The sequence below is a fragment of the Agelaius tricolor genome, unplaced genomic scaffold, assembly GCF_023055355.1.
Source record: "Agelaius tricolor isolate 1412-34295 unplaced genomic scaffold, bAgeTri1.0.p SCAF_1, whole genome shotgun sequence".
Lineage (NCBI taxonomy): Eukaryota > Metazoa > Chordata > Aves > Passeriformes > Icteridae > Agelaius > Agelaius tricolor.
Genome location: NW_027269261.1, coordinates 42,881,196 through 42,896,774, shown reverse-complemented (window position 1 = coordinate 42,896,774; position 15,579 = coordinate 42,881,196). Strand labels below are relative to the sequence as shown.

Here is a 15,579-nt window from a genome sequence, read left to right as displayed (position 1 = left end):
GTGGAGACTTACAAATGCCTGTGCTATTGGAATACTTCAGTATACTCACAGTTTTGGATCAGTACTTCACTTTTATTTTAATTAATTAACTTTAATTCCCCGGACTTCCAGAAAATATGACACTTTCTCACATAAGTAAATATTAAAATAAAATTTGGCTTTCTGTGCTTTCCCTTTTCTTCCTGTGCAAAAGCTTTCTTTTTTTTTTTCTTTTTTTCTTTAGCAAGTCATTCTTTAGAGAGCTAAGAGCAAGCAGTGATGAGTTTGAATTCCAAGAGGATTAGGGGTAGGACTTTGAAATACAGACTAATTCCTCAGACACCTCTGATATTGTAGAATTAAGAGGTGGCATTAAATCATGCCTGAGCATTTGTTGAGTAATTGCCTTCTTTCAGGGAAGGAAAATTTGTAGTGGTTTTGAGTGATGGGTAGTTTAATGCTGTAACTGAATTTGTAATCGTTTATTTGTAATGGGAATACCCCTTTTGGCACTTTTTTCCCTGCTACCCTAGCTGGGAATGCTTCCTTGCATCCAGTACCGCAGATTTAGCGGTTGGTCTTGTGGTTTAAAAAATCCCACCCAGTGAAATGATACATCCACACCTCTCCCCAGCTCACTGTCAAGTCAGCCAAATGAGTTGGATGAGCTGATGAGGCACACCAGTGTCTGGAAGGGGAGCAGTGGGGACAGTGCAGCAGCTGGGGATGGAGATGTGGTGAGGTGTGAACAGCCCCTGTCAGCAGCAGCTGCCTTGTCAGAGGAAGCAGCACCAGCTCCACATTTGCTGTGCAAAGCATTGCAGCAGTTTAGGATCATGTCCTTTCTCCCCCTTACTGGACTAGTTGTTCCATGGCATCTTTCCTCTGCTCTAAGTGGAATCAACTGGGGTTGTTAAACAGGAGTTTAGTCTAATCTCATAAATTTTTTGAATGACATGGCTTCTGTACCCCTTGGATCTGAATTGAGGCCTGTGTACTTGTATTAAGCTATTTGGAGGTTCACGTTTCACATCTTGGAAAGCACTTGAGTGAGAAAATGAATGTGCACAGTAATTCTCAAACAAGAGCTATGGACTTTAAAAGAAACACAGTGGGCAGATACAGTTTGTGTACCAAGCCATGTCCTGTTTGGAAGCTGTTGCCCCTTTTTCTTCATTTTCCCATTTCAGAAACTCATCAATTAAAACAAAAAACCCAGAAAACAAAAAGAACAGCAAAAAAACCCAAACAAGAAAGAGAAATATTACTTGCAAACATTAGAAGTTATGGGATAGGCATGCTACAATTATTGCTGCTGCCTAAGTATGTACTTCAAAACACTTTTAAACTCACATCAGACATGATGACAAAATGTTCCTTGGTGGTGAATATACCAGTAAGATGTTTTTATCAAGTTGCAGATAGTGAAGTTTTGCTTTCTTTTTTGCTATTGGAGTTTTGGGGTTTTTTTTGCTTGCATATCTCTAATAAATCAGCTCCTTTTGATTGATGATTTGTGATTAATACATTCTTAGATATTTTTTTCCCAATCTAGCACAACTGAAAGAGCAACTTAAACACTATTGCTGCTGAGTGTGTACTTATAATATAAATCATATAACTGTGTCTGTACTGACAAATACTTTCGGAATAGAAGGCTGTTTTCAACATTATTTTAAAAATCCCCATGAATTAACTTTTCAAGGAAAGGTCTTTTGTCAACATCAATATTTCCTTTTGGAAACTGAAATTGAGTGATAATAGCCTTTGATGTTACCCTTAATTGAAATAATCACTGCAAATGCTTTCTGATGTTTTATTTTCATAGTTTGTGGCAGGTAATTCAGACAAGTGAGTTTTTTTTGAGACATGATAAATTTACCAGGAAATACTGGATTCTGTTTATGGCTTGCTGCCATTCTTAGAGGTGTTTATTCCTTGCTTTCAAAGCTACTGGTGCACTTGAGATTATTCCCTTCTGTCAGTCCCAATACCCTTTATATGTTTCTCCTACTCTTCTTCCCTCCCCTTTCTTTTTGCCATCTATCCTTGTACATTTATGCAGCTTCATGAATCATGAGGATTGAGTGATCTTAGAAAAAACGGTAAAGCCTTTTCATGACTGCTCTGCAGTGTTTTTGTCCATTTGAGTTCTGTCTGGGGTATGAGATCCTCCCCTCACTTCTGTTGCTTCTGTGAAGAGGTGACAGTCAAGCCAGAAGAGTCCCATTTTGCTTTCTGCTGCTTGGGCACTGCACAGCAGGTGCTGATTCTGCTTCTGGCCGTGGTGGCCTCTGTGGAGATCTTTGGTTGGCAGGGCTTCTTTTGGCATGAAGGACTTCAATAGAAGTAGCCTCTAGCAAGAAGATGTGTTCTTACCACACTTCATCTGTTAGGGGGGGTGTCATTGCATTGTCTTGACTGTCAGTCTGAAAATCACTTTAGCTCTACTGTGTTTTTTTACTGTAGAGCTGAAGGAAATGGAAAGCGTGTTCTAGTTTCTGGGGTTTCTGGTTTTTTTGTTTCCTCTTTCTGGTGATATATTAGATTGTCAATTTTGTAAGGCAAGTAATGTTTAATTCTCTGCTTTTCTGGTAAGTGATAAGGTTGTCCCACTTAGTTTTGACATTTATCACTAGAGTGGATGAAGTCTCTAGGCAAAAAGAAACATGGTTTATTATAGGTTACCTGGAGCTGGGTACCTGAATTCTCACCAAGCTGTAAAAGTGTTGTGCATTTGGTTTTTTTAAATTTATTGACAGGTACTTACAGAAAAATTCATTTTTTTGTAAAATGCTGAAATACAGTCTGAAACTGTATAGCATTTGTGGGCTAATCAGTTAATTCAGTGTATGTTATACCAATGTGAGTACTGGGGAGAGAACTCATGCTATCATTTTTAGAGAACTTATGAAAATTTGAAGATAACCTAAAATATACTTGCATGCAAATCTTCATATTTAATAGGTTATCTATACTTCTTGAATAGCCTGACCTGCTCTACCTGGAGTTTTCTGTTGCTCCTTGGCTTTTATCATTTGAGTAGGTCTATTGTGCCCAGAAATTAAGTTGATCCCGAATTTCCAATTGATCCTAATTGCTGTACAAATAAGTCTGCAACTGCAAAGTTGGATGAGACCTTCCTCAGAGAATATGTATACTTGTTTTCCAGAAACCTCAGATGAAGCATTATTTTTGTTTAATCCCATTCTAGGTTTAGAAAATGTCATGTTTTATAGTTGTTTTAGTACTTTAGATAGTGCCTGTAAGCTACAAAATATGTACTTTGTACTAAGTAAAGGTAACATTTACAGAGATGGTAGAACACAAAGGCATTTAATTTTGTCTAGAGAGTACAGTTTACAGTAATTGCCATTTTCAAAATGTTTTGAATGTATTAACTGAGAGTATATCTAAACACATTTCCTGTATATGCAGCTATCAAGGTGTAATCTTGATGCTTTTCCCTGGGTATTTTTGGTTTTTTTTGGGGAATATAAAATGTTGCTCCTATGAGGGCTGTGTGTGTTTCTCCTGCTGGAAGCTTCTATTTTTGTTCTGAGTACTCAAATAGATGGAAAGAATGTGCCTTTGACAGCAATTTACTTACACTGAGTAAAGGAGTTAGAATGAAAATGAAATCATCTTTGCTGTAATAATTTTGGACACTAACAGTGATAATCAAATATTGCAAAATATCTAGTTTTTCAGTGTTTATGTTTCACTTCTTGGTGTGCTTGGAAATGTCTGCTTTGGTATGCTAAGCAGGTTTGCAGTCAGAAGAAGTTAACATTTTTTATGGGATATTTTCTGCTTGTCTTTTCTGTAAGAAGCAGCATTCCGGGCATTTTCAGAGAATACTTTATCTCTGTTTTGTATAAAGTGCTTTTGCTGAGAAGGGAAGAAGTGGGTGCCCCATAATGTAATTACATTAAATTGCTAGAGTGCTTGCCTGGCACACAGGGAAGCTGGATTCATTTACTGCAGCAGGAGAGACTGGAGTTGTATTTCTGGAGACTCCTTGGGAGGCAGGGAGTGAGTGCTGGGTCAGAAATCAGGCTGAGCTGGACACTGGACTCTGCTGAAGGAACTCCTGTGTTGGAAGGAGCTGGTGCTTCTGAGCTTACTCTGCTGATGTGATGGGTAATTGAAAGACTGTGAGCTGAATTGGGGTGGGGGGAAGGGCAGACACTGAATACAGAGGGAGATACTAAGGAGCAACAAAGAAACTTGGGTTTAGTGTGTCAGTGTCTTAGTCAGCTGTCAGATTCTCCTCATGTCTGAGTCTTTTTCTTAGGAGGAGCCTTTATGCTTGGTTTAGGGATGCAAACTTCAGCAGGCATTACACTGTTGCAATGCCAAGTGCTGCTCCACACAACATGGAAGTGCTTCTGTGTGTCTGGTCCCAATTATGTGGTCAGAACAGAAGTGTATGAAGTCCTTAGAGGAGTCATCTTGCAGTGAGAGCACCCCTTCCAAAGCCACCAGTTGGTGTGACTGATCTGTACTGCTGGATGCAGCACAGCCTTGTGTTAGGCCAGCTGGATCTAATGCTGCTCTTTGAAGGTGCTGCCAGTATTCACTTTCCTCTTAGAAAATCACCACTAGAAGAAAATCTGTCTGCAGTAGCCCTCACCTAAAAAGTTCTGAAACAGATATTAAGCCTTAACAGGTATTTTGTTCAACAAAGATACATTTCTCAATGATTTTGTCTGAGTGTCTACCTGTCCAGGAAGCACATAACTCACAGCCATCTCTTGTGCCCAAATGTTGCATGCTGTTCAGCATCTAGGTTGCCTGTGAGAGGAATGGCTGGTATTGGGAGCACAGTCAGCTCCCACTTGAGATATTTCCAAACTCAAGAGCTTTTCAGAGATCTGTGTTGAGTTGCTACTTGTAAGGTCTGTGTGATATCTTAATGTATCTAAGGATGTTTCATGTTGTTAAGTTGTTCTCTTGATAGGAAGCCACTGTGGGGTTGAAATCTCTGCTATAATGAGATCTAGTTCGTAGCAGTTAAATGTCAAATCCGTGATACTTGAAACTATAATTAAAAGGAAAAAAAAGTATTGTGAGACAAAAATAAGAAAAACAGTAGTAGTTTTAAATGTGGTTTAAATTTTTTTATATAGACACAATACCTAGGGACTTGGAACTGTTTAAAATTGGTTTTGATGCCAAGTGAAATAACAACTGACGAAGAATTGCTTTGCAATGCTTGTAAGGAATATAATATTCAATGCATACAAATATACCAAAACTAAAGGGAAGTGGTCTGGAATATTTAAATAATGGTAATGAAATTATCCACTAATGTACATCTGTGTATAATTATAGCTTTCTAAACTCAAATTGAGTACTCTTAAATTTCTCATGGAATACCATAATGTCTTGTTGTATATGAGTAGAAATGCTGTGAAAAATGTTTGAATCCTGCTTTGAATTTGAACTACCTCATCCTTTCCCTGCAGCAGAGCAGCTGCAAATGTGTAACCAATCATTTCCTGAAACAATTTTTTTGAGTCTAGTTCACAGAAACTAGACTCAGAGAAGCTTGCTGTTGCATCTTCAACATGTCTCAAATTCAGTCTTCCAGCTAATCTTAATGGAGTGAGTGAGTAGAGCAGGGCAAGAAAAGTGAGCTGTAATAGCAAGGTTTGTCAGTGATGTGGGCTTTCTGAGGCATGCAGAGCTTGCAGTGTCCTGAAAGAAAAAGTTGCAGCAACTCTGTGATTAATCAGCCTAAAAAAATCCACCCCACCTTCAGATTAGTCAATTTACCATAATGAATTGTGCAAGGTTATGGCTGCAAGGAATGTTTTAACAAAATGTTAAATAAATGTGCATCCCTTAGTTTCAGAGCTCTGGGAATAGCAAAGGTATTTAGAGAATTGAATTAAAAAATTAATGTACATTTATTTGTTATGTTAAAAATATTACCGTAGTATTATTGTAATATTTCCCACTGAATTGACTTGAAAGGTTGCAATTTTGTTTCTTTGCATGTCTTCCCACTAATTTCTGATTCAGTAGCAGAAGCAGTGACATGATGTGTAAAATGAAAATATGCCAAATCCCTGCAACACTTGCATTTTAGCTGGTGTGCACTTATTTTCTTGTTGATATGTGTCCTGGCCTAAGAAAATAACTGCACGAGCAATGCCTACAAAGGTTTTATTCTAGTGGTGTTCTGTGTGCATCTAATGTGTGGTCAATGTCTCTGCTAGCTGGCAGCCACGTTTTTATTTTTCAATAACTTCAAAGTGGTCGTCCACGTGCATTTACATACCAAGTTGTAGCCTAAAATTGTCAGCTCTTTTTAAAAATGTCAGGAAAATATTATTTTAAAGTATTAGTAGTATTTTAATGTAGAAAAATACAGTAGCCTTTTCTTTTTAATTTTTATTCATTAAATCTCCCTCTTGTGCTCTCATGATGAAAGAGCTGTGCCTCCTCTTAAGCAGTTTAAGTTGCTTTCAATCTTCCCTTAAGCTTAGCTTTCTGTATGAATGAGTTTTGTCAGTGCCAGCATTGTTGTCTTTTACCAAGAGGATTACTCCTCAAAAGCAAGTGGCCTTTTAATATCACATTAGAAGTTGGCAAGGCAAGCTGAAAAAGCAACTCTGTGGTGATGGCAACATGGTAATGCCATTTGAACATATGATGGATTCCTATATAGCACCAAATTATTATGCTGAAGCACTTTGCAATCAATGATATAAAGAAACTGGGTGTTTTTATGCCTGTGATTTCAATAACTGCTTTCATCTCTTTTCCTGTTCTCAAGTTCTTGCTAAAGGATGTAACAGCTTGTTTGCACCTAAAAGGTAGGGGTTTGCCACATGTACCTTCCAAAGTCTTCATTGGATGAAAGTTAGTGCTTACACCAGAGTATCAGTTTTAACTGAGTTGCTGATTTTAGAGCCACTAAGTCCTAATCTAGGGCACAAAGTTCAAGGTAAATATCCCTTAATGCCCCATACTCTCCCATCAAAATACTGTTTTATAAGGAGTCGTAGGAGGCAAGGTGAGCATCAAGCAATATGCAGTGGCAACTTCCATCGTGGCAGCTTGCCTCACCTCAAAATGTCTGAAGGCTGTACCAAGTAGTTTCCTGAAAGGGTGACATTTATAAGAATTCAAAATGGCATTTAACTGTGAGATTTCTGAATCTAACTTTGCCTTTGGCAGTTTGTTTATTTTATAAAAAACAAAACACAACAGCAACAAAATCCAAAGTGGCAAAACTTGATAAATAATTACTCTCAATGGCACATGCACCTTACCTAGAAGGATTAATGTGAAGGCAGAGTTTTACCCCAAAGACTTAAAGGGAGGGGGACAGTGAAGAAGTACTCAATAGTTTGTTTTGTTTAATTACAGGAGAAACCGTTGCATTATTACTTTTATTATTATTTCTACTGTTTAGCAGATGTTTTACATTTATTTTTCAACTTATGTGTTTTTTAGACTCATTACAGTCATCTGGAATAGTAAAGAGCTTCATTGAATTTTGCAGATACCATTGATACTTGGATTTCAATGTTTCTGTAGTGTCTTTAAAATGGTGCACAAAGCCAAATAATGAGTGAAATACAACTTTCTCAAAATACAGAAAGCATATAGTTCACTGTGCTGGCGGGACTCAGTGCACAGTGACATATAATTTCCCTCATCAGTGTGAGTCATAAACATTTTCTTGAAATGTATTGTGTGGTTTTGGGAGTGTGCTTTTGTGTTGGTGTGGGTTTTCTTTGGTTTTCTTCATTGTTGTTGTCCTACAGCTTTCTCTAAGCAGGGGTATCAGTTGAGGTCCACATGGCCCAGTAGCCCAAAGCATGTACCAACATAAGGACATGTAGTATAAGAACCTGTTAAAATTCCTTCTCTCTAGGATCCTTGATACATGATGCTATGAAAAACATGCACACATACATATATATATATATATATATATATATATATATATATATATAGTACTCAGAGTAGTACTCAGTTTTTAACTGATTTAACTGTATTTCTTGGGTGGGGGGGTGGGGGAAGCATCTGTATTTAGCTTTTCATTTCAGTATTTTAGAAATATGTTGCCTTTTTCAACATATTTCTAAATATTAGTGCCAATTTAGCACTTAGTGACTTAAGCTGAATTTACATTGGAAAGTTCTGGGATGCCTGGGGACAAGCTGAAATGGTATCATTTGTGGTTGAAATGTTCCCCAGCATAACTTAGGTCTGTTCCAGCTACTTACTGTTCCATCAAAGAATTCCCCAGATGTGGCTTAGGAGCTGGGACAGCAGAGATATTTTCCAGTATGCACTTCATACACCATCACCCTGCTCTGGAGACTCTGGCAGATTCCTGTAAGAGATGAGAACTGTTCTGTACTGCTTGGCTTCAGTGCACTCAGTGATTAGTACAGGCATAGTGTTGTATCTTCTTGCATGTTGTAGTAAAGGTCTTTTTCTCAGGATAGTGCCAATATAACTGGTTTTATAGATGGGACTCCTTTGGTGCAGATTTAAAAAAAGGAAACAGAATTTCTTTTGGCAAGTGTGCAAGAACAACAGAAGCTGATGGCACTTAAATCAATTGGCTAAGTGTAGTGTACAAATTGGCATACAGTCCATGCAGTTGCTAGTTTTTGTTTTAAAGTTAGCCTCTTCTCCACTTCTTCCAAATGCATAATGGGGTAATTCCAGCTTCATATTTTGTATTTTTGTGGTGATAAGAATGCAAAAGTGTGGTGGTCAGGGTTTTTTTTTTTTTCCTGTTGAAAGGAAAATGAGATTTATAGGTTCAAAATAAATGCTGGAAATTGGAGGAGGGTGTTGGTGAAACTATTTGCCCCCCACCCATCTAAATCATCAATATCTCTGCAATCACAAATCCAGCAGATTTGCCTGTGAAGCCCAGAATAAACTCCCATTATATTAACACAGAAAATATTTTTGAAGTATTTTTCCAATAGTAGGGGTGCCATTCTGGATATAATTGCTAGATAACCTGATTTCTCTTTTCAAAGAATTTTGTTTAGGCTGTTCCTTGTTAGAGCAGGGATTTCTTCAGGTCTTGCTTAACCTTTTTGCCCATGTAGCTCCTTGGAACATAACTGACTAAAAAAGAATTCCATCTTTTTCCATCTTTCCTAATAATTTCCTTTTTTTTTTTTTCCAAAGAAGAATTTTTACATAAATTAATTGCAAAAGTCTGACTCAATTTTTATTGTGTTTTTCAAGAAATGGAGAGAATAATCATTGTTTCTCTTAAAATCCTTGTTTTCTTGGACCACTCTAAGTTTAAAATCTGGAAAACCAAGTTTACTTTGAAGACACAAAACTAAATTAAGATTATTTTAAAGATTATTTACTTTTTTTTCAGGAGGACCCAAATGATATCGACCCCAAAAGGAAAGAAGTGCGTGGCAATGATGTGGAGGACAAGGCACAAAGTGTGGAGACACTACCTCCCGGTACTGCAGTAAGATTTGTTATGAAAGATCCATAGCCATAAAACATTTATCAGTGAAAGCCATAAAACACTGCACTTGTTCTGATTCTAATAATTCTTTGTAGTTTGAAAGTGCTAGGATTATTTTAGCAACATGTACTTCTTTGTGCTTGTAGCTTCAGCATCCTTAAATCTCACCTGCTTCACTGCTCCTTTGAGATAAAATAGGCAGTGTGGTTCTTTGCTAGTATGTTTGTATTGTCCTTCAGTAGGTTTGAGATACTGTAAAAGCCTCTGGTACAAAAGTAGTCCATTTCTCTTGGTGGATGATGCTGGCAGGCAACAGACAAGTCACCTTGGGACTGTTATTTTGACTGAAGATTCAGCCAAGGTTCATACATTTTTAGATTTATTTCTAGCTATTGATTTGGCAGATTTTCCTAACTGTGCTGCTGGTGTACTTTATTTTTTTTCCTCATGCTTGCTTAGTATTTGTCACATGCTGGAAAATAACAGAGCAACGTGATTTTTATTTTGTTTGAGTGAAATCCTCAAGCCTTGAGGATGAGTTAGGAAAACTAAGTGTTAAGGAATCTTCATTTCATGTAAATGTTTCCATAAACTTCTTTTGCTGCTTAACTGTTTCACATCAAGGAGATTTCATATATAGCTACAATTGACAACCTAAAGCATACAGAAAAATGAAAATTGAATTTGAATATTTTACACAATTGAAGAAGTTTAACCTGTGACAAGGACAACTACTGATGAGATAGCATCACAGGTTTTGCTTCTCTTCTATGAATCCTTGTGTTTTGCTTACAAATATGTCTGGCTGAACATTTGAAATACTATGAGTTCTTGCAGAAAGAACTAACCCAGGCAAGCTTTCTTTTAAGCAGCTGGGAACTCCCATCCCCAAGAACATGTGAGGCATGATTTTTCTTTTTCAGTCATAAGTTCTTTGCTATTGATGCCTTTTTTTCTGTATCCATTGGCCTACCTAAACTTAGCCACTCCTTGGAGAAGGGAAATAAGACTGGTTATCTATGTCTACTTTTTTGGCAAAGCCTTTACTTCGTGTATGTATTGAGAAATAAATCTCCAAAAGTTGAAGAGCCTGGCTTATTTAAGTTGGTTTCTGGCAGATATTTTCAGTTATTTGTTCTGCTTAACAGACCTGTCTACAAATTTTGTTTCTGGTGTTAGATCAGCCAATTTTGCACCTTCCAGCAGTTCTTATTTCCCTTTTTTTGAATGTTTATGTATTCTGGACCAAGGTTTATCCTTTCCTAGTGGCCTTAAATAGCCTGTTTGAGTATTAAAGGGAGTGGGAAGTGTCACAGGTTGAAAGGGAGAGCTATCAGAAGCTGGAAGGGTTGAAACTAGAAGTAAGATTAAGTGTGCAGTAGAGCAGGTCATGGCTTTTTTCATTTCATATGTTGATTAGTAGTCTCTTATGGCCTGATGTAACAGACTGGAGAATTGTTACTGCAAAGTAGTATTAGAGTCTGGAATTAAACATCAAAGATGTCACAGAACTATACACCCTTTAATAATTTTTTTTTTATTTTCAGTTAATATAGGCAAACTTCTGAATTTTTGTGGCAGTGAAGCTTGGTATTCATATTTCTGCAGATTCTTTGCATTGTTTTAAAAATTTGATACTAATTTGCAGGATAGTCTAGACAAATTTAATATATAAGTGAGTTTTGATGTTACACTGTTAACACTACCGTTGAAGTTTAGTTACTTAATTAAATCTTTCATCAATTGTGTTTGGATTACTGAATGCTGTTCCTTAAATCATGACTATTAAACTGGATGTTTTCCTGTTTTTACTGTAGGGAAAGTTCGGTGGCAAGACTTTGATCAGGATGCCTATGTTGGTGCTACTGTGGTGCGATCGGGCCAGGATCCCTACGCACGGAATAAATTCAATCAGGTGGAGAGTGACAAACTGCGAATGGACCGCAGCATTCCTGACACTAGGCATGATCAGTAAGTGCCAAACTGAGCCATCTTGGCTTGGATTAGCCTTTCTGTATTTATTGCTCTTGAGCTGCTTTTTCTGAAGCAGGAGTTTCCAGCTTTAGAAAGGCCAGTAGCAATAAACTCCCTGATCCTTGAACAGTGGGTTAAGGAACAATAAATCTTATTCAAGTTTTTCTGTTTCCAGGACTTGCATCAGCGTGTACTATATATCCAAACTGGTGCTGCATTTCAGTCTTTCTTTTTTCCTATTTATCTGGTAGCATTTCTTGGTTTCTATGTTTGTAAGTCTCTTTCAAAGTGAAGATGATCAAACAGTGGAGCAGGTTGGCCAGAGAGGGTGTGAAGTCTCCAGGCTTAGGGTTATTCAAAGCCCGGTGCAGAGCCTGCTGTAGCAGGCACTGCTTCAAGGGAATTTGAGCTCAGAGATCTCCAGGGCCACTTTGGATCTCAGTCACTCTGTGATTCTGTTTGTATGTGATGATTGTCAACTCTAAACCTAAAGGAATCAATTTAGTCACATCAGGGTAAACATAGGACAGAATTATACTTCAGGCTGCTTGTGCAGTTTCAGGAAACAGTACAGTTCACAGTAAGGAAGGATATTACTTACTATTTATTGGTTAGAGAAGACCTTCGTTTTAAAAAGGATTTAATAACTTGCATGAGTCTTGCTTAAAAAAAAGTTGCTCATTAGGACTTTGTTACTTGAAAATACAAAACCAGGTTTGGTTTGGTTTGGTTTAAAAACTAGGCAAGCCAGTCTTGAAACATATTATTAGCCAACCATATGTGTGGTTAATTTGCCTAGCTAATTCTACAGTTAGGATGAATGTACATTCACAGATTTGTAAGTAGAAGAAGCAAAAAAAGACCCCAGAAGAGGAAAGAGAACAGGAAGATTCCTGTTGTCTCCCATAAAGCTCTTTAATCAGAAATGGCCTAGTGAAGAAAATTTGTGTAGAAACTCAGTCATTTCTGAAATCCCTTGTATAATAGTGTGGGTTTAGGTTTCTTTATGCAAAGTAGTTGCAGATGGGGTAAAGCAAGTAATTTGTTGCTAATTGCATGTCAAAGTAGGAAGAATATGATGTTTCACCTGTTGTCAAGAAAGCAGTAAAAAGCTCAATGTCTGTGATGTTGTACTGAGGAGTTTAAAATTACTTTTGAGTTTTCTTCATAGCATATACTTTTTTCCACAAGAAATGTATTCTAACTTTTTAGATCAGGTATTCTTTTCCAAGAGATCCAACTCAACTCTCAAATTTTAGAAGTTTCTATGACTCAGATATGCTGAATTTGGAATTTTTTATATATCTAATAACCTTGGGTGGGGGGGGGGGGGAAAGGGGCATGTCTCTAAAGACAAAGGCTGTCTGTTGAGAATAACTTAAGTAAGAGAGATATCCAGAGATAAATTATATTACAATGGTCGTTGCTTTTAACTGTTAGTCTTGTTATTATATGCTGGCCTGCTTAAGTGTTTCCACTAAACAGAGCTGGAAAAGAACCCAGAAAGAGGTATGTTACTGGGGACAGGCTATATCTGAGCTGGGATTATTACTTAGACTGTGCCATGGAGCAGATTTAAGTGCTTATCAGTCTGTGAATAATCATCTTTTAAAGAAAAGATGAACCAAACAGTAAAACAAACTGAAGCAATCATTCTTACAAGCTGTTCTTAATGAGTTCCCTGCCACGCTGCATTTAATTTTCATTCTATTTTGGGAAGACCTTTCACTGCAAAAGCTGAAAAAGCTGCATGAAATATTTTTTTTGGGAAGTGTGCAATGGAAAGAACAAAAGCAATAGCCATAGGAAGAAGACTATCTGATCACAAGACACTTTGAAGCATGTTAGTTTCTAATAAAATTGAAGGCAACTGGGTTGAGATTAAGATCTCTTGTGGAACTGTTGCAGTCTTCTTTAAGGAAAGAAACCTGGGTGAGAAGATACTTTGTTTCTTCTTAAATAACTTGTTATTAATTGTATTGATGTGTCCAAGAGGCTCATTGACTTAAAAAAAATTACGTAGCAGAATTTTTTAATTGCTGAAATTTTCTAGACTGTTTAGGAGCAGTTTATCAGGATTCTGCATTACATATGTAGATGTGAGTGTAGCTATGCATCTTTTTAATACTATATTGTTAAGTCTATATTTACATCATGCAAACTTTTACTAGCAGGAAGACAAAAGTTTTCCTTGTGCTTTTTGTGAAAGCATGCCAGCAGTACTACCAGACACTTTTGGTTCACTCATTTTAACTGCTTGCCTTTGTTTTAAGCAAAAGGAAGAAGGGAGAAACAGGCAGATACAACATAAGAAAGGAAGTGGAGAGAGCTCTGAGCAGGGACATGGATTCTCACTCCAGCTGACGCTCACAAACTACCACTTGGGCTGATGCTCACCACAACTCTAAGAAACCTCTGTGTTTCCTTTCATTTCATGGTAGATTTGGGAAATCCAGAAAGTGACAAGTGGGTGTCACAGTTGTAATAGCAAACTCATAGACCTGTCCTTCTGTCAGAGTAAAATAGCTTCCCAAGGGGGATAAAGGATTAAATACCCCATGGTTTTTGTGGACCAATGTTCCCCATGTATGCTTTGGACTAGTGATTTCTGATCACATCTTCTAATTGTTGTGATGTGATGATTTTTGGGAATTACTTTCAAGTACTATAGCTGCACTGAACTGTTTTCTTTGTCATTCGGCACCTATTAGAAGCTTCTGACCTCATGCTTAAGTTTTATTCTTAAGTAGAGAAGAAATAAACTTTCCTGTGCCTTTAGTACCAGTTGAAATGAATATTCTCCTTGCACTGGTTAAAATGTATATTTCTGCCAAAAAGTGGTTTCAAACAAATCAGAGGTTCTTGGAAAAATTGTTAATTAAATGAACCAGTCCAAATCACTGGGGGAAGGAATGTACTTTTCATGTTTTAACTGATTTTACTGACCTATGTTAAACATTGAAGGTCTTGATTGAAATTTTCAGTTCAAGTTCTGTCTTAAATAAATGTATTTTTTTACTCTGCATGTAAAATTGAAGTGCTGCAGCTTAAGGAGACAAAGGTTAATCTTTGTGCCGAAAATAATGACATTGTTTCTTCGGTTTGAATTTTAACTGTGGCCCTGTTGACACAGCAGAGTAGGAGGAAGACTGATACTGAGTCAGTTAAAGCAGGGATTTATGAAGAGCTGAAAACAGTGATACTTGGTGAAACATTCCTCCAGTTTTATTTGGATGACTAGAAGTCTTATTTCTCCCTCAGAAATACACAGTAGTGCTCTTCTCTTGAGTTTTCTTAAAATTGAGAGGCTTCATTGCCTTGAGTAATTCTCCCTAATATGTGATCTGGCTCAAGTGCTCTCTTCTGCAAAGAGATCAATATAAGTTTAATGTGACTTTTTAATTATTCTAATGCAAGTGCTTCGTGTGTGCACAGTAGCTCTGTCCTCTGTGGGTAATTTGAAAGCTAGCAGGATGAAGCATATCTTCTTTGGCACCACAGACTTTGAGTATAATAATTACACATCTTTTAGCTGTCTAGATGAATTGCCAGAAGCTCACACTAGAGGAGCTGCTCTATATTTTTCAGGAATACAGGCATTTGAGATTTATTTGTTCCATGCAGGGCTCTAGTGACAAAGCCATCGTGTACACCCACCACAAAGCCAGAGACGCCCCTGCTAATCTGACACAGCGGTTGCAGGCTTGGCACAGACTCTGCTTTTGTGCAGAGCCAAGTGAGGTCACTGCAGCATGAGAATGTTTTGTTTCATGCAGGCACTAATGTGTGTGACACTGTGCTTGTGTTGTATCAAAAGTACCACAGGTGGTTGGGTTTTTGTAGAGTGGGGCAGGGGAAGAAGCACATTACTGCTTGCTCTCTGATTCCAAGAAGGTGGAGGTTGTATTGTTTATGGTGCATGTTGCAGATGTTTAATTGGGGGTGGAGTGGGCTTTTATACAGGCAGAAGCCTAGTTTCAGAAGTGTGGGTGGCAAACTTCTCTTAAATACTGGTCTGATTAATACTGCACAGAGTACAGAAATTGAATTGCTGAAATAAGTACTGAAATCGCTGAATTTGCTACAGTTGTATGCTAGTTGGGTTTATTCTTTCTGAAGACAGCTAGGCCTGTTAAAATTCTACCCTT

At 37.5% G+C, this 15,579-nt stretch overlaps 1 protein-coding gene across 2 annotated transcripts in view; it reads left to right on the top strand.

Annotated features, from left to right (window-relative positions):
• Positions 1 to 15,579, top strand: part of GALNT2 (polypeptide N-acetylgalactosaminyltransferase 2) — an 89,215-nt gene that overhangs the window by 39,695 nt on the left and 33,941 nt on the right. For both annotated transcript variants that reach the window (XM_071431585.1, XM_071431596.1), the window contains exons 2-3: positions 9,359 to 9,449; positions 11,275 to 11,428. In XM_071431585.1, coding sequence (XP_071287686.1) covers positions 9,359 to 9,449; positions 11,275 to 11,428 — 245 coding nt within the window. The remainder of the gene's footprint in view (positions 1 to 9,358; positions 9,450 to 11,274; positions 11,429 to 15,579) is intronic.